The sequence below is a fragment of the Portunus trituberculatus genome, chromosome 43 (genome assembly GCF_017591435.1).
Source record: "Portunus trituberculatus isolate SZX2019 chromosome 43, ASM1759143v1, whole genome shotgun sequence".
NCBI lineage: Eukaryota > Metazoa > Arthropoda > Malacostraca > Decapoda > Portunidae > Portunus > Portunus trituberculatus.
The window spans coordinates 13,521,911-13,542,257 of record NC_059297.1 but is presented as its reverse complement, the minus strand read 5'-3'; the positions used below and the strand labels follow the sequence as shown (position 1 = coordinate 13,542,257).

The 20,347-nt window shown below is 43.6% G+C and overlaps 2 protein-coding genes and 1 long non-coding RNA gene across 3 annotated transcripts in view; all 3 read right to left on the bottom strand.

Annotated features, from left to right (window-relative positions):
• Positions 1 to 866: 866 nt before the first annotated feature.
• Positions 867 to 20,347, bottom strand: part of LOC123517982 — a 20,047-nt gene continuing 566 nt past the window's right edge. Inside the window, exons 2-4 of the mRNA XM_045278484.1 lie at positions 18,217 to 18,718; positions 1,441 to 1,548; positions 867 to 1,072 (exon numbers count right to left, since the gene is read on the bottom strand). Coding sequence (XP_045134419.1) covers positions 1,027 to 1,072; positions 1,441 to 1,548; positions 18,217 to 18,718 — 656 coding nt within the window. The 3' untranslated portion in view covers positions 867 to 1,026. The remainder of the gene's footprint in view (positions 1,073 to 1,440; positions 1,549 to 18,216; positions 18,719 to 20,347) is intronic.
• LOC123518238 lies at positions 5,602 to 6,706 on the bottom strand. The gene is made up of 3 exons (XM_045278962.1): positions 6,265 to 6,706; positions 5,954 to 6,061; positions 5,602 to 5,791 (listed from the first exon to the last, which is right to left on the bottom strand). The coding sequence occupies exons 1-3, from the start codon at positions 6,663 to 6,665 to the stop codon at positions 5,746 to 5,748; spliced, it is 555 nt and encodes a 184-aa protein (XP_045134897.1). The 5' UTR covers positions 6,666 to 6,706; the 3' UTR covers positions 5,602 to 5,745.
• LOC123518239 lies at positions 10,383 to 11,375 on the bottom strand. Its single transcript, XR_006678727.1, has 3 exons — positions 10,943 to 11,375; positions 10,735 to 10,842; positions 10,383 to 10,572 (listed from the first exon to the last, which is right to left on the bottom strand). It is a non-coding gene; the product is annotated as an uncharacterized LOC123518239 (long non-coding RNA).

The window sequence follows — 20,347 nt, the reverse complement described above, 5'->3', positions numbered from 1 at the left end:
CCTTTTTTATTCTGAGTAATTTGAATATATATATATATATATATATATATATATATATATATATATATATATATATATATATATATATATATATATATTAATATATATTGTAGACAGAATTTTCAGGTTTCATTTAGGATGTTAGAATTAGTTTGGTTATGGCTCATTATTCATCTATCTATTCTTTTTTTTTTTTGTGTGTGTACAGTATCAAAAGAAACGTAAAAATCCATCTAGTTGTTCAAAATCTGAGAGTGCGCGCATGTATTTCGTAGCCAGCGGAATCGCCGTCGAAAGGATGAGTGAGACGTGACTGACTGAGTAAAGGAAACTCTGAGCGTGCCCTGCTGGATGATTTGAGGAGTGATTGAGGAGTGACTTAAGGTAATACTGTGCAAGGCCCAAAGATTAGATGGGACATCTCGCCAGCTCGCGCACTATGGCCAGGGAACTGTAATCACGTGCAAATTTTGGAGCATATTTCTGTTAACGTCACGGGTGAGAAACGCCCAGAGGTCCTTAAATGTGATAGGAAATTGGATGTTAGTGGCATACTTGTTTCAGAAGTGTAGCAAGGTAGTAATCTTCATACATCATATTATTTCGGAAGATATCCATGACAGCCTCATGTCATGGTAACCAAGTACTCTCTCATGTAGTAGCACATAAAAATATGATTATGATTCATCCTAATGATTGCTTCCAAAGGCTTTCCACCGTTTAGCATAGTTATTACGGACATAAGCACTGCACTTACACTCTTATACTTGCTGTGTGGAAGCAAGTCAGTAATTGGGTAACGTGAATAGAAAGGTTGGGAACCACTTCCCTAGAGTATAGGTCCGATGGATGAACAAAACAATGCCTATGGTACAAATATACATATTTATTTAGATGATGCAACACATCTTCAGAAGGTGGCGTGTTGTGTTTGGTGTAAGATAAGGATGTCGCTCTGGACGTGCAGCTCGATTTCTAGTGCGAGGTATTTACTGCTACCGCTGTCCGAGGTGCTTGTGACGCCCCCTAGCGACCGAATCTGTGCGAGAAGCTGATACCGAATCCATGGGACCTGAGGACAAAGAATGTCGTTACATTACTTGAGTGCCTTCTCAAAAAAAAGATGAATACAACACCAAAGAGTTTACGCGTAGGTTCGAATCCCACCACATACCGCTTTGAAGCTATGCCATTTGTTGAGTGGTTTAAAGTTACCTATATGTCACCATGGTACCCAGGTTCTAGGTGGTTATACCAAAGATGCGCTTTGGTGGTGATATAAGCCCTAATATGGGTACCACTATAAAAAAACTGCCTGTTCCACTAATGGGCTGAAGCTGAACAGCGCTTCCACATATACTATTCAAGTATGCCTACAGGCGATAAAGGCCATTACATGAAAAAACCTTTTTCAGTGGTAATGAAAAGCCGAACACTCACCTGCCGCTTGCTCCCCAATTCTTGTTGGCGTGCACGCCAAAGGATGACCTGCCGTTGTTGAAGCGACGCTCGTAGCCAATATTAGCATTGTAGTCCCTTCCGTAGGACCTGCGGGAGGCAGTGTTAGCTGCTGTGTTGCACCGAAAAATGTCTTACCAGAGAGAGAGAGAGAGAGAGAGAGAGAGAGCAAAGATGTCTTACCCGCGGTTCATCCGAACGCCGAAGGTGACCTGTCTCTTGCTGCGGTGGTGCTCGTCTTCTTGGTATTCTTGCCTTCCTACTTGGACCTCTTCCTCCTCCTCCTCCTCCTCCTCTTCCTCCTGGTGGGGCTCGTGCGTGGCAATCGCCGCCTGCTCCCTCAGCATCTCCATCAGCGTGTCTGGGTCAACAACCACCAACACCTGGGAGGCTTCGCGGAGCAAGTCTGGGTACAGCTCACGCACCACAGAGGGATTGCTCTCCAGATACGCCTGCAGCTGCTCCTCCGAGTGGATGCCCTGCAAGCTGTGCGTATCCTGAAGAGGGACAGCAGCTGTCCAGGACACCGACAGCACCGACACCAGCAGGAGGGGACGGCCAATGAGTGTGCAGGTCTTCATGATGGCTGTGTCAATGCAGACTGTGATGCTGGTGAACCCAGAGCCTCGTTTTATAAACCCTTAGGCGGGACATTCCACCCTGGGGAAGCACGCCACTGGCACTCAAGAAAGAGGGCTACCTTGGCGCTGAGTGATGCCGCGGCACGCTCACATGGCACCTTGTGCGGTATTTTCCGGGAGTGCCAGCGGACTGGGGAGATTCACACTGCTGCACTGAGTAACGTGTGTGATGTACTCGTATATAGAAAAGATAATTAGAAGACTATTACATAAATGTACTAACTCGATGACTTCGAATATTTCCTGTTCTTGTACAATAAAGATAGCGCTGAATGAGTAGAATTTGATAACTGATTACAGGTACAAACATGTGTCCAAGTTTTGTCTCATAACAGACTCCCCCTTGGATTCTGTGTGCGGAGACAAAACTTTATATTATGTCAAGGAGTAAAGTTTTTGTAATAAAAGATGAAAGCCTTACAGTGTGTGTGTGTGTGTGTGTGTGTGTGTGTGTGTGTGTGTGTGTGTGTGTGTGTGTTTGTGTGTGTGTGTGTGTGTAAGTTATTGTTTTTTGAGGGAACATTATCTTTAAGTCCTGGTGTTGGATTCTGCTCACGTATCTTACCTGTTGCTTTACCTGGAAATTGTTTAAAAAAAGAATAACAATGTGCTGTACAAATTCTCTGGTCGTAGTTCTATTCCTAATACATGAAAGAAAAATGTTCTTCAAATGAGGAATATTTCATCGTGGCGTTTTCAGTCAACACTGCCTTGGTGAACACGAAGTCACCCATGCCAATAGACACAAAGGCAATGGCTACCGACGCAATCTTTATCAATACTAATGCGTAGTTCTAATCGTGGTAAAGAACTTTCAGACAATTTCAAGATCTCCATCCATACATTTTATTTTCAACACTTACCATGTGTGTCTTTTTATTTGTGTGTGTGTGTGTGTGTGTGTGTTGAGAGAGAGAGAGAGAGAGAGAGAGAGTGTGTGTGTGTGTGTGTGTGTGTGTGTGTGTGCATCTCTGTGTTCGTGTGTGTGTGTACATGTGTGTGTGTGTGTCACTGTAATTCACTATTTGATCTGCTGCAGTCTCTGACGAGACAGCCAGACGTTACCCTACGGAACGAGCTCAGAGCTCATTATTTCCGATCTTCGGATAGGCCTGAGACCAGGCACACACCACACACCGGGACAACAAGGTCACAACTCCTCGATTTACATCCCGTACCTACTCACTGCTAGGTGAACAGGGGCTACACGTGAAAGGAGACACACCCAAATATCTCCACCCGGCCGGGGAATCGAACCCCGGTCATCTGGCTTGTGAAGCCAGCGCTCTAACCACTGAGCTACCGGGCCGTGTGTGTGTGTGTGTGTGTGTGTGTGTGTGTGTGTGTGTGTGTGTGTGTGTGTGTGTGTGTGTGTGTGTGTGTGTGTGTGTGTGTGTGTGCGTGTGTGTGTGCGTGCTGTCAAATGAAGGGAAAATCAACCCATAAATCTCGTCCCCTCTTGACCTTCTGACGCTCACACCAGCGCTCGGCATGGAGGGGCTAGAGGGTGAACAGCGTGATTCCCCATACAGCGAGCCAGAGTGAAGACCTCCCCTTAATTAACCGCTTCGAGGAACTGGGTGGGTTTTTCAAAAGTCTCCCATGTACGGCGATCTCTTATCACTACTCATGTCATCCTTTTCACACAGCGGTGTCTCAGATGGTGATTCTCGCATCAAGGCATCTCGGTGTGGAACTTTATAGTGGACCAATGAATTGTACAGTGATCATGATAGCAGAGGGGAAACAAGAACAGCCCGCAGCGAGACTCAGGCTATATCTTCGTTCTTCCACAGAATGTGGAGTCCGCCTGTCTGTGATTCTGTATTTGCTTCTGTCGCTACTGATATATTGCATGGATGTGTGGATGTGAGAGGCTACTGTATTGTTTGGTTCTTTTCTTAGTTTTCATATTTTCTTTAGTTCCATTATGTATCAAATTACATATTGTGATGTAGGGTCTTCACACATCTGCTATATTTGCACGCACCGAAACGGCGTCATAGATTATAGAAACACTACGACATGTGTATTATTATGTGCATGTTTCAGTAATAAATGCATGGGAAGCAAATTTTTTATTTGTAAGAAGTCGTTGGTGGATTTTCACTGGTTCACTGGCATTTCAAAACACCAAAATTATTATCAATTATCCAAACTCTATCATCTGCAGCAAAGTGGCCTAAATATAGAAGGTTACAAAAACTAAGTATTTCAAAGTAAATAAGAAGATAAAAATTAACATTTCTTTTTCTTAATGAGCTATAGATTTCCTTTGAACTTAAATTCTAAAAAAAAAAAAAAATACATATGAAACAAAAATAATTCAGCGCGTGTAGCGGCTGTAGAAACATCTCATATTAGTGAGTCTTTTTATTTACTATGTCAAATGAATTAAGTATATTAAAGTCATGTGATGAGGATAACATTTTTCATGCTGTTGATACGGATGATACGGATGCCTTCCCTTATCTCTCGCATCACTCACCTCCATCTTTTAACTTCTAATTGAATGATTAGTAGACAGATAATTAAAATACCATGTTCATGACGTTTTTAACATGTATCAAGTAAAAATGTCGTCATGAGTGGGATATCTTATAAAAATAACCTGCAAAAATCTTTTTTTTTTTTTTTTAGGTAAACTCAAAGAAAATATCGTTTATTTGAAACAGATATTTTTTCCAACCTTTAGTGATGACAGTGCAAGAATGGGAGTGGATAGAAATAGACACGGCACTATTTCACACAGCAAGAAAACTGAAGCACTGGAAAATCTAATTTGCTGACTTGCACCCCACATGGAGACGTGCTGCACTCAGTGTGGGTGCGTTACGTACTACACGTGTGTATCAGTGCCTAATATGAACACCAATGAGGGTGTACACCGTAAACTCTTGGAGTTTGTGAATCATATATAGAAGAGCATAGTGGTTTTGGTGAGGGGCAGCGGGAAGGCAAAGTTGGTGCCGGAGTGTGAGGACTCCTATTACACAAGGTCACGCGGCAAAAACATTAACACTACCAAACATGCGTGACTCAGCCAGTGCCATCACGCCACGCGAGAAGCCCAGTGCCACGGTGAACAGCACCACCGTGGAGCAGCACCATCACGATGAAAGACGCGGCAGTCTTTGGCACACTTTAGTTACCTTAATACTTGTATGTCCCCGACCAGTCTAAAACAGTTGCATTGAGTGTTGAGACAGTGGAGAACGATTGAGCTTCTATACTTGGCGTGTATTTGAAGACAACACGACTGACAGTTCGGGTTTGCCATCCTTGCCATGAATGGATCAGGAGAGAAAACACTATTGAACATTAGATACTCAATTATTGACAAACTGTCACTCTGCAGATAACATGTGTTCCGTGATGTCATTATTCATAGACCTCAAAAAGTGAATTTCGATGTGTCTGTTTTCATGAACATGCATGTCATAACTTTTTATGTCTTCTACTTGTTCATTTATCTTATAATGAAGGGAAGATTATACAATTGTTTACGAAAGTAAATATTTTTATTGGTACAATTCCAAAAGGAAAACAGTACAGTTTAGTCTATAAATTAAAGATCGGCTTGCTGTGTGTGGCGGAGGGAAGCGTCTGTCTCACTGCGACAGCTGTGAAAAGCTTCGTGCCTCCCCTAGCGGCCAAATCTATGCGAGAAGCTGATCCCAAACCCGTGGGATCTGCAAAGAAGAGAAAAGAAATAAGAACATTGGTAAAATTTTCGTTTTCTGTTTATAAGGCCATAAATAAATAAATGACTACATAGACAAATAAATTAATAATATATACATATATGCTGTTTTTTCTTGTATTCTTATGTCAATGAAAAACCACACACTCACCTGCCGCTGGCGCCCCAGTTCCTGTTGGCTTGCACGCCAAAGGATGACCTGCCGTTGTTGAAGCGACGCTCGTAGCCAATATTAGCACTGTAGTCCCTTCCGTAGGACCTGTGGGAGGCAGTGTTAGCTGCTGTGTTGCACCGAAAAAAAATGTCTTTATCATAGAAAGAAAGAGAGAGAGAGAGAGAGAGAGAGAGAGAGAGAGAGAGAGAGAGAGAGAGAGAGAGAGAGAGAGAGAGAGAGAGAGAGAGAGAGAGAGAGAGAGAGAGAGAGAGAGAGAGAGAGACAGAGAGAGGAAAAGGATGTCTTACCCGCGGTTCATCCCAACGCCAAAGGTGACCTGTCTCTTGCTGCGGTGGTTCTTGTCTTCTTGGTATTTTTGTGTTCCTTCTTGGGCCTCTTCCTCCTCCTCCTCCTCCTCCTCCTCTTCCTCCTGGTGGGGTTCGTGCGTGGCAATCGCCGCCTGCTCCCTCAGCATCTCCATCAGCGTGTCTGGGTCAACAACCACCAACACCTGGGAGGCTTCGCGGAGCAAGTCTGGGTACAGCTCACGCACCACAGAGGGATTGCTCTCCAGATACGCCTGCAGCTGCTCCTCCGAGTGGATGTCCTGCAGGCTGTGCGTGTCCTGAAGAGGCACAGCCCCTGCCCAGGACACTACCAGCATCGCCAGTAGTAGGAGGGGACGGCCAAGGAGTGTGCAGGTCTTCATGATGGCTGTGTCAATGCAGACTGTGATGATGGTGACCCCTGAGCCTCGTTTTATAAACCCTGAGGCGAGACATTCCACCGTGGGGAAGCACGCCACTGGCACTCAAGAAAGAGAGTAACCTTGACGCTGAGTGATGCCGCGGCACGCTCACATGGCACCTTGTGCGGTATTTTCCGGGAGTACCAGCGGACTGGGGAGATTCACACTGCTGCAATGAGTAACGTGTGTGATGTACTCGTATATAGAAAAGATAATTAGAAGACTATTACATAAATGTACTAACTCGATGACTTCGAATATTTCCTGTTCTTGTACAATAAAGATAGCGCTGAATGAGTAAAATTTGATAACTGATTACAGGTACAAACATGTGTCCAAGTTTTGTCTCATAACAGACTCCCCCTTGGATTCTGTGTGCGGAGACAAAACTTTATATTATGTCAAGGAGTAAAGTTTTTGTAATAAAAGATGAAAGCCTTACAGTGTGTGTGTGTGTGTGTGTGTGTGTGTGTGTGTGTGTGTGTGTGTGTGTGTGTGTGTGTGTGTGTGTGTGTGTGTGTGTGTGTGTGTGTTATTGTTTTTTTGGGGAACATTATCATTAAGTCCTGGTGTTGGATTCTACTCACGTACCTTGCCTGTTGCTTTACCTGGAAATTGTTTAAAAAAAGAATAACAATGTGTTGTACAAATTCTCTGGTCGTAGTTCTATTCCTAATACGTGAAAGAAAAATGTTCTTCAAATGAGGAATATTTCATCGTGGCGTTTTCAGTCAACACTGCCTTGGTGAACACGAAGTCACCCATGCCAATAGACGCAAAGGCAATGGCTACCGACGCAATCTTTATCAATACTAATGCGTAGTTCTAATCGTGGTAAAGAACTTTCAGACAATTTCAAGATCTCCATCCATACATTTTATTTTCAACACTTACCATGTGTGTCTTTTTTATTTTCGTCTTTTGTGTGTGTGTTGAGAGAGATAGATAGATAGAGAGAGAGAGAGAGAGAGTGTGTGTGTGTGTGTGTGTGTATCTGTGTGCGTGTGTGTGTGTTTCACTGTTTGATCTGCTGCAGTCTCTGACGAGACAGCCAGACGTTACCCTACGGAACGAGCTCAGAGCTCATTATTTCCGATCTTCGGATAGGCCTGAGACCAGGCACACACCACACACCGGGACAACAAGGTCACAACTCCTCGATTTACATCCCGTACCTACTCACTGCTAGGTGAACAGGGGCTACACGTGAAAGGAGACACACCCAAATATCTCCACCCGGCCGGGGAATCGAACCCCGGTCCTCTGGCTTGTGAAGCCAGCGCTCTAACCACTGAGCTACCGGGCCGTGTGTGTGTGTGTGTGTGTCTGTGTGTGTGTGTGTGTGCATCTCTGTGTGCGTGTGTGTGTGTGTGTGTGTGTGTGTGTGTGTGTGTGTGTGTTTGTGTGTGTGTGTGTGTGTGTGTGTGTGTGTGTGTGTGTGTGTGTGTGTGTGTGTGTGTGTGTGTGTGTGTGTGTGTGTGTGTGTGTGTGTGTGTGTGTGTGTGTGTGTGTGTGTGTGTGTGTGTGTGTGTGTGTGTGTGTGTGTGTGTGTGTGTGTGTGTGTGTGTGTGTGTGTGTGTGTGTGCGTGCTGTCAAATGAAGAGAAAATCAACCCATAAATCTCGTCCCCTCTTGACCTTCTGACGCTCACACCAGCGCTCGGCATGGAGGGGCTAGAGGGTGAACAGCGTGATTCCCCATACAGCGAGCCAGAGTGAAGACCTCCCCTTAATTAACCGCTTCGAGGTACTGGGAGGGTTTTTCAAAAGTCCCCCATGTACGGCGATCTCTTATCATTACTCATGTCATCCTTTTCACACATCGGTGTGTCTCAGATGGTGATTCTCGCATCAAGGCATCTCGGTGTGGAACTTTATAGTGGACCAATGAACTGTAAGGTGATCATGGCAGCAGAGGGGAAACAAGAACAGCCCGCAGCGAGACTCAGGCTATACATTCGTTCTTCCACAGAATGTGGAGTCCGCCTGTCTGTGATTCTGTATTTGCTTCTGTCGCTACTGATATATTGCATGGATGTGTGGATGTGAGAGGCTACTGTATTGTTTGGTTCTTTTCTTAGTTTTCATATTTTCTTTAGTTCCATTATGTATCAAATTACATATTGTGATGTAGGGTCTTCACACATCTGCTATATTTGCACGCACCGAAACGGCGTCATAGATTATAGAAACACTACGACATGTGTATTATTATGTGCATGTTTCAGTAATAAATGCATGGGAAGCAAATTTTTTATTTGTAAGAAGTCGTTGGTGGATTTTCACTGGTTCACTGGCATTTCAAAACACCAAAATTATTATCAATTATCCAAACTCTATCATCTGCAGCAAAGTGGCCTAAATATAGAAGGTTACAAAAACTAAGTATTTCAAAGTAAATAAGAAGATAAAAATTAACATTTCTTTTTCTTAATGAGCTATAGATTTCCTTTGAACTTAAATTCTAAAAAAAAAAAAAAATACATATGAAACAAAAATAACTCAGCGCGTGTAGCGGCTGTAGAAACATCTCATATTAGTGAGTCTTTTTATTTACTATGTCAAATGAATTAAGTATATTAAAGTCATGTGATGAAGATAACATTTTTCATGCTGTTGATACGGATGATACGGATGCCTTCCCTTATCTCTCGCATCACTCACCTCCATCTTTTAACTTCTAATTGAATGATTAGTAGACAGATAATTAAAATACCATGTTCATGACGTTTTTAACATGTATCAAGTAAAAATGTCGTCATGCGTGGGACATCTTATAAAAATAACCTGCAAAAATCTTGTTTTTTTTTTTTTTTGGTAAACTCAAAGAAAATATCGTTTATTTGAAATAGATATTTTTTCCAACCTTTAGTGATGACAGTGCAAGAATGGGAGTGGATAGAAATGGACACGGCACTATTTCACACAGCAAGAAAACTGAAGCACTGGAAAATCTAATTTGCTGACTTGCACCCCACATGGAGACGTGCTGCACTCAGTGTGGGTGCGTTACGTACTACACGTGTGTATCAGTCCCTAATATGAACACCAATGAGGGTGTACACCGTAAACTCTTGGAGTTTGTGAATCATATATAGAAGAGCATAGTGGTTTTGGTGAGGGGCAGCGAGAAGGCAAAGTTGGTGCCGGAGTGTGAGGACTCCTGTTACACAAGGTCACGCGGCAAAAACATTAACACTACCAAACATGCGTGACTCAGCCAGTGCCATCACGCCACGCGAGAAGCCCAGTGCCACGGTGAACAGCACCACCGTGGAGCAGCACCATCACGATGAAAGACGCGGCAGTCTTTGGCACACTTTAGTTACCTTAATACTTGTATGTCCCCGACCAGTCTAAAACAGTTGCATTGAGTGTTGAGACAGTGGAGAACGATTGAGCTTCTATACTTGGCGTGTATTTGAAGACAACACGACTGACAGTTCGGGTTTGCCATCCTTGCCATGAATGGATCAGGAGAGAAAACACTATTGAACATTAGATACTCAATTATTGACAAACTGTCACTCTGCAGATAACATGTGTTCCGTGATGTCATTATTCATAGACCTCAAAAAGTGAATTTCGATGTGTCTGTTTTCATGAACATGCATGTCATAACTTTTTATGTCTTCTACTTGTTCATTTATCTTATAATGAAGGGAAGATTATACAATTGTTTACGAAAGTAAATATTTTTATTGGTACAATTCCAAAAGGAAAACAGTACAGTTTAGTCTATAAATTAAAGATCGGCTTGCTGTGTGTGGCGGAGGGAAACGTCTGTCTCACTGCGACAGCTGTGAAAAGCTTCGTGCCTCCCCTAGCGGCCAAATCTATGCGAGAAGCTGATCCCAAACCCGTGGGATCTGCAAAGAAGAGAAAAGAAATAAGAACATTGGTAAAATTTTTGTTTTCTGTTTATAAGACCATAAATAAATAAATGACTACATAGACAAATAAATTAATAATATATACATATATGCTGTTTTTTCTTGTATTCTTATGTCAATGAAAAACCACACACTCACCTGCCGCTGGCGCCCCAGTTCCTGTTGGCTTGCACGCCAAAGGATGACCTGCCGTTGTTGAAGCGACGCTCGTAGCCAATATTAGCACTGTAGTCCCTTCCGTAGGACCTGTGGGAGGCAGTGTTAGCTGCTATGTTGCACCGAAAAAAATGTCTTTATCATAGAGAGAAAGAGAGAGAGAGAGAGAGAGAGGAAAAGGATGTCTTACCCGCGGTTCATCCCAACGCCAAAGGTGACCTGTCTCTTTCTGCGGTGGTTCTTATCTTCTTGGTATTTTTGTGTTCCTTCTTGGGCCTCTTCCTCCTCCTCCTCCTCCTCCTTCCTCCTGGTGGGGTTCGTGCGTGGCAATCGCCGCCTGCTCCCTCAGCATCTCCATCAGCGTGTCTGGGTCAACAACCACCAACACCTGGGAGGCATCGCGGAGCAAGTCTGGGTACAGCTCACGCACCACAGAGGGATTGCTCTCCAGATACGCCTGCAGCTGCTCCTCCGAGTGGATGTCCTGCAGGCTGTGCGTGTCCTGAAGAGGCACAGCCCCTGCCCAGGACACTACCAGCATCGCCAGTAGTAGGAGGGGACGGCCAAGGAGTGTGCAGGTCTTCATGATGGCTGTGTCAATGCAGACTGTGATGATGGTGACCCCTGAGCCTCGTTTTATAAACCCTGAGGCGGGACCTTCCACCCTGGGGAAGCACGCCATTGGCACTCAAGAAAGAGAGTAACCTTGACGCTGAGTGATGCCGCGGCACGCTCACATGGTACTTTGTGCGGTATTTTCCGGGAGTGCCAGCGGACTGGGGAGATTCACACTGCTGCAATGAGTAACGTGTGTGATGTACTCGTATATAGAAAAGATAATTAGAAGATTATTACATAAATGTACTAACTCGATGATTTCAAATATTTCCTGTTCTTGTACAATAAAGATAGCGCTGAATAAGTAAAATTTGATAACTGATTACAGGTACAAATTTTTGTCTCATAACAGACTCACAATTGGATTCTATGTGCGGAGACAAAACTTTATATTATGTCAAGGAGTAAAGTTTTTGTAATAAAAGATGAAAGCTTTACAGTGCGTGCGTGCGTGTGTGTGTGTGTGTGTGTGTGTGTGTGTGTGTGTGTGTGTGTGTGTGTGTGTGTGTGTGTGTGTGTGTGTGTGTGTGTGTGTGTGTGTGTAAGAACAGCTGATCCCTTTTCAAAATGTGACCTTTATCCGAATTAGTAGGTTCCTTCATACAGTTATTGTTGTTTTGGAAACATTATCTTTAAATCCCGGTGTTGGATTCTACTCACTTATCTTGCCTGTTGCTTTACCTGGAAATTGTTTCTGAAAACAAACTGTAGGAGTGTTTTGAGCAAGATAGATTTGCTGAGAGGTGCAGCTTGTATTGAAAATTTTGATATAATTGCTTTAACAGAAACTTGGTTAGATATGTCAGGGAAGGTGTTTGATCAGGAGGTGAAAATTGATGGTTATACACTTTTTCATAAGGACAGGGAAAACAGAAGAGAGGGGGGAGTGGCCTTGTACGTCAAGGACACACTGCAATGTTGCGTAAACAGCAGAATTAAGACAGACAGCAAAATAGAGTCTCTATGGGTAGATATCAAGAACGGATCTCAATCAGTAGTAATGGGTTTAGTGTACAGGCCACCAAATGCTTCAGACCAAATAAACTCTTCCCTATGGGAGGAAATAAATAGAGCAGCCAGGTACAGTAAGGTATGTGTGGTAGGGGATTTTAACTATAGGAATGTTGATTGGAGCTTGATGGTGGGTAACAGGGAAGCAGATGAGTTCATTAAGGTCATACAGGATAATTTTTTAAAGCAAGTCATTTTAGAACCCACGCGGGGAAATAATATTCTAGATTTAGTTCTGACAAACAGGGAGGAGGCAGTTACACAGGTGGAGGTTGGAGGCCATTTAGGTAACAGCGATCACAAAGAAGTAAGGTATACATTGAAATGGCATGAAACTTTTAGAAAACAGAACAAAAAAAGAGTACCTGACTTCAGAAAGGCTAATTTCGATGGATTAAAGGAGTATTTACGAACTAGAAGGAAGGGAGGACCAGGGAAGAGCAGGGAGGGGTGAAGTCGGGATGGGGCGGAGAGAGAGAGTGAGGCAGAGGGGGAAGCTGGGAGGTATCCCGGTCAGCTGAGGATTAGTGCTATTCCGAGTTCCTACAAAAAATACGTGACGGTCAGATAGCCAACATTCCATATAAAACAATAAAATCATGAAGCAACGATCCAAAGTGGATGACAGACAGATTAAAGAGATGCATAGGGCAAAAAAGGAATATATTTAAGAGGCTAAAGGCAGGAGGTGAAGCTTTAAGGCCACGATACTATGAATTAGTAAGAACAGTTAAGAGGTTAACGAGGAAAACTAAAAGTGAATATGAGTTGAAGGTAGCCAGCTAAGCAAAGACGGAACCTAAGAGATTTTTCAATTATATAAGACGAAAAACAGAGAAGAAATAGGTCCCTTAAGGACAACAAATGGTGAAATGGCTAGTTCTGCGGAAGAGATTAGTAGAATTATGAACGAGTATTTTTTAACTGTCTTCACCCAAAAGAACACACAGGAAATCCCAGATAGCGATGTGGTATTTAGGGCAGAGGATAGTGAAAAGTTGACAGATATCCTTATAACTAAGGCGATGGTAGAACAGGAGATAGATAAACTAAAGAAATTCAAGTCACCAGAACCTGATGAAATTTATCCAAGGGTTCTAAAGGAATGCAAGGACGTTGTAAGCGAGCCTTAGCGGCACTTTTAGGATGTCACTGGAGTCAGGTGAGGTACCGATAATGTGGAGAGAAGCTAATGTGGTTCCCATATTTAAGAAGGGGGATAAAACCCTAACGTCTAATTACAGGCCTGTCAGCTTAACTTCAATTGTGGGTAAACTAATGGAAACAATAATAGCAAAAAGCATTAGGGAACACCTAGACAAACACGGCTTGATAAATCACACACAACATGGATTTACGAAGGGAAAGTCGTGTCTTACCAACTTGTTGAGCTTTTATAGCAAGAAATATTAGGCTGGATTAAAGCGTGGTTAGACGGCAGGCGGCAAAGGGTAGTAATTAATGTTTCGAATTCCGAGTAGGGATAAGTAGTTAGTGGGGTGCCACAGGGCTCAGTTTTAGGGCCATTATTATTTCTAATATATATCAAAGAATTGGATAGTGGAATTAATAGTGATATCAGTAAATTTGTGGACGACACAAAGATAGGTAGATTAATTAGGTCCGATTCGGATGCCAAGGATTTACAGGCTGACTTGGATAGGATGAAGGAATGGACAGATAGATGGCTAATGAAGTTCAATATTAACAAGTGCAGGGTGCTGAGCGTGGGTAGAGATAATCCAAACAATAGGTACACAATAGATAACGTGGCACAAGGAAGTTCCAAGTATGAGAAAGATTTAGGAGTCATAGTTAGCTCTGATCTCTGTACAAGGAAGCAATGTATCGAGGCCAGAAATAAGGCGAATAGAGTATTAAGTTTCATCTTTAGAAGTGTTAAAAGCAGGAGTCCTGAAGTAATACTAAAATTATACTTGGCGCTGGTCAGGCCACATCTTGACTATGCGGTACAATTCTGGTCCCCACATTACAGGAAGGACATAGCTCAATTGGAGTCAGTGCAAAGGAGGATGACTAAAAAGATAAAGGGAATGAGGAATATGCCCTATGAAGAGAGACTGAAAAAACTTAGTCTGCATTCCTAAGAGAGACGTAGGTTAAGAAGAGACCTGATAGAAGTATTTAAGTGTAATAAGGGTTTTAACAAAGGGGAATGTAGTTCTTAGGATCAGTAGCGGCGACAGAACCAGATATAATGGGTTTAAACTTGAAAAATTCAGGTTTAGGAAGGAAATGGGAAGGAACCGGTTTTCAAACAGAGTGGTTGATGAGTGGAACAGTCTCAGTGGGCACGTAGTCAGGGCTGAGTCAATAGGGAGCTTTAAAAGAAGGTTAGATAAATTCATGGATGGGGAAGATAGATGGAATTAGGTAGATTAAGCACACTGGGACTGCCTCGTATAGGCCTGGCGGCCTCTTGCAGCTTCCCTCCTTTCTTATGTTCTTATGTTCTAAAAGAATAACAATGTGCTGTACAAACTTTCATCTCGTATTTCTATTCCCAATACGTGAAAGAAAAATGTTCTTCAAATGAGGAATATTTCATCGTGACGAATTCAATAAACACTGCCTTGGTGAACACGAAGTCACCCATGCCGGTCGACACAAAGGCAATGGCTACCGACACAATCTTTATCAATACTACTACGCATTTCAAGATCTACATTCATACATTTTATTGTCATCACTTACCATGTGTGTTTGTTTGTGTGTGTGTGTGTGTGTGTGTGTGTGTGTGTGTGTGTGTGTGTGTGTGTGTGTGAGAGAGAGAGAGAGAGAGAGAGAGAGAGAGAGAGAGAGAGAGAGAGAGAGAGAGAGAGAGAGAGAGAGCGTCGAGAGAGAGAGAGTCGAGAGAGAGAGAGAGAGAGAGAGAGAGAGAGAGAGAGAGTGGGTGGGGATGTGTGCATGTATGTGTGCTATCAAATGAAGGGAAAACCAACCCATAAATCTCGTCCCTTCTTGACCTTCTGACGCTCACACCAGCGCTCGGCATGGAGGGGCAAGAGGGTGAACAGCGTGATTCCCCATACAGCGAGCCAGAGTGAAGACCTCCCCTTAATTAACCGCTTCGAGGAACTGGGTGGGTTTTTCAAAAGTCTCCCATACACGGCGTTCTCTAACAATTACTTACGTCATCCTTTTCACACAGCGGTGTCTCAGATGGTGATTTTCGCATCAAGGCACCTCGGTGTGGGACTTTATAGTGGACCAATGAATTGTACAGTGATCATGATAGCAGAGGGGAAAGAAGAACAGCCCGCGGCCAGTCACAGACTATACTTTCGTTCTTCCACAGAATGTGGAGTCCGCCTGTCTGTGATTCTGTATTTGCTTCTGTCGCTACTGATATATTGCATGGATGTATGGATGTGAGAGGCTACTGTATTGTTTGGCTCTTTTCTTAGTTTCCATTTTTTTTTTTTTTTTTTGTTCCACTATGTATTAAATTACATATTGTGATGTAGGGTCTTGAAACTTCTGTCATATCTGTAAACATCGACACGGCGTCATGGATTAAAGAAACACTACGACATGTGTATTATGTCATTGCTTTGTTTCAGTAATAAATGCATGGGAAGCAAATTTTCGATGTGTGAGAAGTAATTGGTGGATTTTCACTGGTTCACTGGCATTTCAGGACACCAAAATTATTATGAATTATCCAAACTTCATCATCTGCAGCAAAGTGGCCTACATATAGAAGGTAACAAAAACTAAGTATTTCAAATTAGATAAGAAGGTAAAAATTAACCTTTCTTTTTCCAATGAACTATAGATTTCCTCTAAACTGAAATACTAAAAGAAAAAAATGCAAACGAAACAAAAATAACTCAACGCGTGTGGCGGCCGTAGAAACAATTTATATTTGTGAGTATTCTTATCTACTATGTCAAATGAATTAAGTATATTAACTCCTTCAGTACTGGGACGTATCTTCATATTCATTCTACCAACTATTTTGGCGATTTTATACAGCTTCAGGAACTTGTGTGGGAATTAACTTAGTGAAGACTGGCCATTTTTATCTTTTGACCTCCATAGAACCTTCCTAATGTCAATAAAATCATCTAATCCCAACAAAACTCAAGGTAAAAATGCGTCCCAGTATTGAAGGGATTAAAGTCATGTGATGAGGATAACATTTTTCATGTTGTTGATGCGGATGATACGGATGCCTTCCCTTACCTCTCGCATCACTCACCTCCATCTTTTAACTTCTAATTGATTGATTAGAAAACGTGAGACAGATAATCAAAATACCAATGTCATGACGTTTTTAACATGTATCAAATAAAAATGTCGTCAAGCATGGGACACCTTATGAAAATATACAGCATAAGTTTTTTTTCTTTTTGCTAAACTCAAAGAAAATATCGTTTAGTTGAAATAGTTTTTTTTCAAACCTTTAGTGATGACAATGCAAGGCTGAGAGTGGATAGAAATGGACACGACACTATTTCACACCACAGGAAAATCTAATTTGCTGACTTGCACCCCACTTTGAGACGTACTGCACTCAGTGTGGGTGGGTTGCGTACTACACGTGTGCATCAGTGTCTAATATGAACACCCATGAGGGTGTATACCATGAACTCTTGGAGTTTGTGAATTATATATAGAAGAGCAGAATGGTGACTGTGAGGGGCAGCAGGGAGGAAAGGTTGGTGCCGGGGTGTGAGAGGACTCGTGTTACACAAGGTCAAGCGACGAAAACAGTAACACTGCCAAAAATGCGCGACTCAGGCAACGCGGGAAGCCCAGTGCCACGGTGAACAGCACCACCGTGGAGCAGCACCATCACGATGAAAGACGCAGCAGTCTGTGGCACACTTTAGTTACCTTAGTACATGCATGTCCCCCACCAATCTAAAACTGTTGAATTTAGTATTGAGACAGTGGAGAACGATTGAGCTTATGTACCTGGAGTGTATTAATTTTGAAGACTACCCAACAGAAAGTTGTTCGGGTTTGCCATCCTTGCCATGAATGGATCAGGCGAGAAAATACTATTGAACATTAGATAATCAATTATTGGCAAACTGTCACTTTTAAAGTAACATGTGTTCGGTGATATCATTACTTATAGACTTTAAAAAGTACATTTCGATGTGTCTGTTCTCATGCATGTTATAACTTTTTGTGTCTACTGCTTGTTCATTTATCTTATAATGAAAGGAATATGAGACAATTGTTTACGAAAGTTAATATTTTAATGGGTACAATTCCAAAGGAAATCAGTACAGTTTAATCCATAAAATAAAGATCGGCTTGCTGTGTGCGGCAGAGGGAAGCGTCTGTCCTACTGCGACAGCTGTGAAAAGCTGCGCGATGTCTGTGACTCCCCTAGCGGCGAAATCTATGCGAGAAGCTGATCCCATATCCCTGGGATCTGCAAGCAAAGAAAAGTAATAAGAACATTGGTAAATTTTCGTTTTCTGTTTATAAGACCATAAATAAATAAATGACTACATAGACAAATAAATGAATAGTATATACATATATGCTGTTTTTCTTGTATCCTTAGGTCAATGAAAAAACCACACACTCACCTGCCGCTGGCGCCCCAGTTCCTGTTGGCTTGCACGCCAAAGGATGACCTGCCGTTGTTGAAGCGACGCTCGTAGCCAATATTAGCACTGTAGTCCCTTCCGTAGGGCCTGTGGGAGGCAGTGTTAGCTGCTGTGTTGCACCGAAAAAAAATGTCTTTATCATAGAAAGAAGAGAGAGAGAGAGAGAGAGAGAGAGAGAGAGAGAGAGAGAGAGAGAGAGAGAGAGAGAGAGAGAGAGAGAGAGAGGAAAAGGACGTCTTACCCGCGGTTCATCCCAACGCCGAAGGTGACCTGTCTCTTGCTGCGGTGGTTCTTGTCTTCTTGATATTTTTGCGTTCCTTCTTGGGCCTCTTCCTCCTCCTCCTCCTCCTCCTCTTCTTCCTTATCCTCCTGGTGGGGCTCGTGCGTGGCGGTCGCCGCCTGCTCCCTCAGCATCTCCACCAGCGTGTCTGGGTCAACAACCACCAACACCTCGGAGGCTTCGCGAAGCAAGTCTGGGTACAGCTCACGCAACACAGAGGGATTGCTCTCCAGATACGCCTGCAGCTGCTCCTCCGAGTGGATGTCCTGCAGTCTGTCCGTGTCCTGAAGAGGGACAGCCGCGGCCCAGGACACCGCCAGCACCGCCACCAGCAGGAGGGGACGGCCAAGGAGTGTGCAAGTCTTCATGATGGCTGTGTCAATGCAGACTGTGATGCTGGTGACCCCTGAACCTCGCCTTATAAACCCTGAGGCGGGACATTCCACCCTGGGGAAGCACGCCACTGGCACTCAAGAAAGAGAGTAACCTTGGCGCTGAGTGATGTCGCAGCACGCTCACATGGCACCTTGTGCGGTATTTTCCGGGAGTCCCAATGCTGTTGGGTAAATCATCACAGCTCTGCTACATTACAGTTATGTATCTCTATAGTGTCTTTTGTACGAAAAACTAAGAAACCGCAGATGTATTAGTAATACATATGATAAAGCAAATCCACCAGCTCAGTTTCGTAACATACACCCTTGTCCTTTGCTGGGAGACAAAGGTATAGCAGGAGGTAGTAGACACCTGGCGAAACGATATAATTACTTCCAATGAGATCAGAAGCACTGGATCAATGGATGTTTTTAACTTATCATTTGTCCAACTGTGACATCACTGAATCTTTTCCTCACAACACAAAGGGGGCATTCACTCTAAACACACGAAAAACTACAAACACACATTCACACACACACCCTCCATTCAAACTTCTAAATTAGCACGGCGACTCTTACAACACCTTTGGGCTTCACATTTGTACATTTGTGAAGGGGAACATATTAATGTTCCCAGGTCAGACTGCTCTTCTGGTAGCGATCCAAGTATCTTGACACCCCTCTCAACTTTTGCTTCATTTATTTATGCATAGTTTGTTGTAGCCTGTTTTTTGTATGTAACATTATATATAATAAAAACATCAACATGGGTCTACACGTGACAACTGGTTTCTCGAGTTAGATTTATGGGACAAAGTGAGACGTAGTAATGAGTTGAAGGGAGCCAATTCGAAGCAGCTGCGTAGTTTTTACTACAAATGGTACTGCCCTTGGATATGCAGGAAGTTAGCTGGGGCACTTTTTATAATATCGTGCCGTACATTAATATTGCGCCCCCCCCCTGGTGCAGTGATTAGCATCCATATACGGACCCCGAGACTTACCTCAAATTCGAAGTGAGACAGGCAGCTTCAACCTATCCGCGTGTTGGTCGAAAAATGGATATCCATGGGAAACCTATGAAAGGTGAACTGTGAAAGCCTGGAGGGGGCTCTGTGTTCCACGGGAAAAAAGTTTCATCCATCCCAGGCTGAAAGGCTTATGGCACAGTGATGAGCACCGAAGTCATGGGTTAAGATAGCTGCCAGAGCGTATGTCACTAACCTTACTGTGTTACATGTGACGAAAAGTCAACTCTCTCTCTCTCTCTCTCTCTCTCTCTCTCTCTCTCTCTCTCTCTCTCTCTCTCTCTCTCTCTCTCTCTCTCCTCCCTCCCTCCCTCTCTCTCTCCCCTCCTCCTCTCTCCCTCTCCCCTCTCCCTCCTCTTTCTCCCCTCCTCGCCCTCTCCCCTCTCCCCTCCCCATTCCCCTCTCTCCCCTGCCTCGCCCTCTCTCCCCTCCACCTCTCTCCTTCTCCCATTCCCCTCCCCCTCTCCCCTGCCACCCTTTCCTTCTCCCCCTCTCCCTCTCCTCTCCCCTTTCTCCCCTCTCCCTCTCCCCCTCTCCCTCTCTCCCCTCTCCCTCCCCTCCCCTCTCCTCCTCTCCCCCCTCTCCCTCTCCTTCTCCCTCTCTCCTCTCTCTCTCTCTCTCTCTCTCTCCTCCTCCTCTCTCCCTCCCCCTCTCTCCCTCTCCCTCTCCCCCTCCCCGTCTCTTCCT

Bases quoted from the DNA above. Each gene is read 5' to 3' on its own strand.
- LOC123518238 (XM_045278962.1), bottom strand. From the start codon at position 6,665: ATGAAGACCTGCACACTCCTTGGCCGTCCCCTCCTACTACTGGCGATG. The intron at 6,062-6,264 runs GTAAGACATCCT...TGCCTCCCACAG, and splicing joins GGCGTTGGGATGAACCGCGG to GTCCTACGGAAGGGACTACA. The intron at 5,792-5,953 runs GTGAGTGTGTGG...TCTTCTTTGCAG, and splicing joins AACTGGGGCGCCAGCGGCAG to ATCCCACGGGTTTGGGATCA.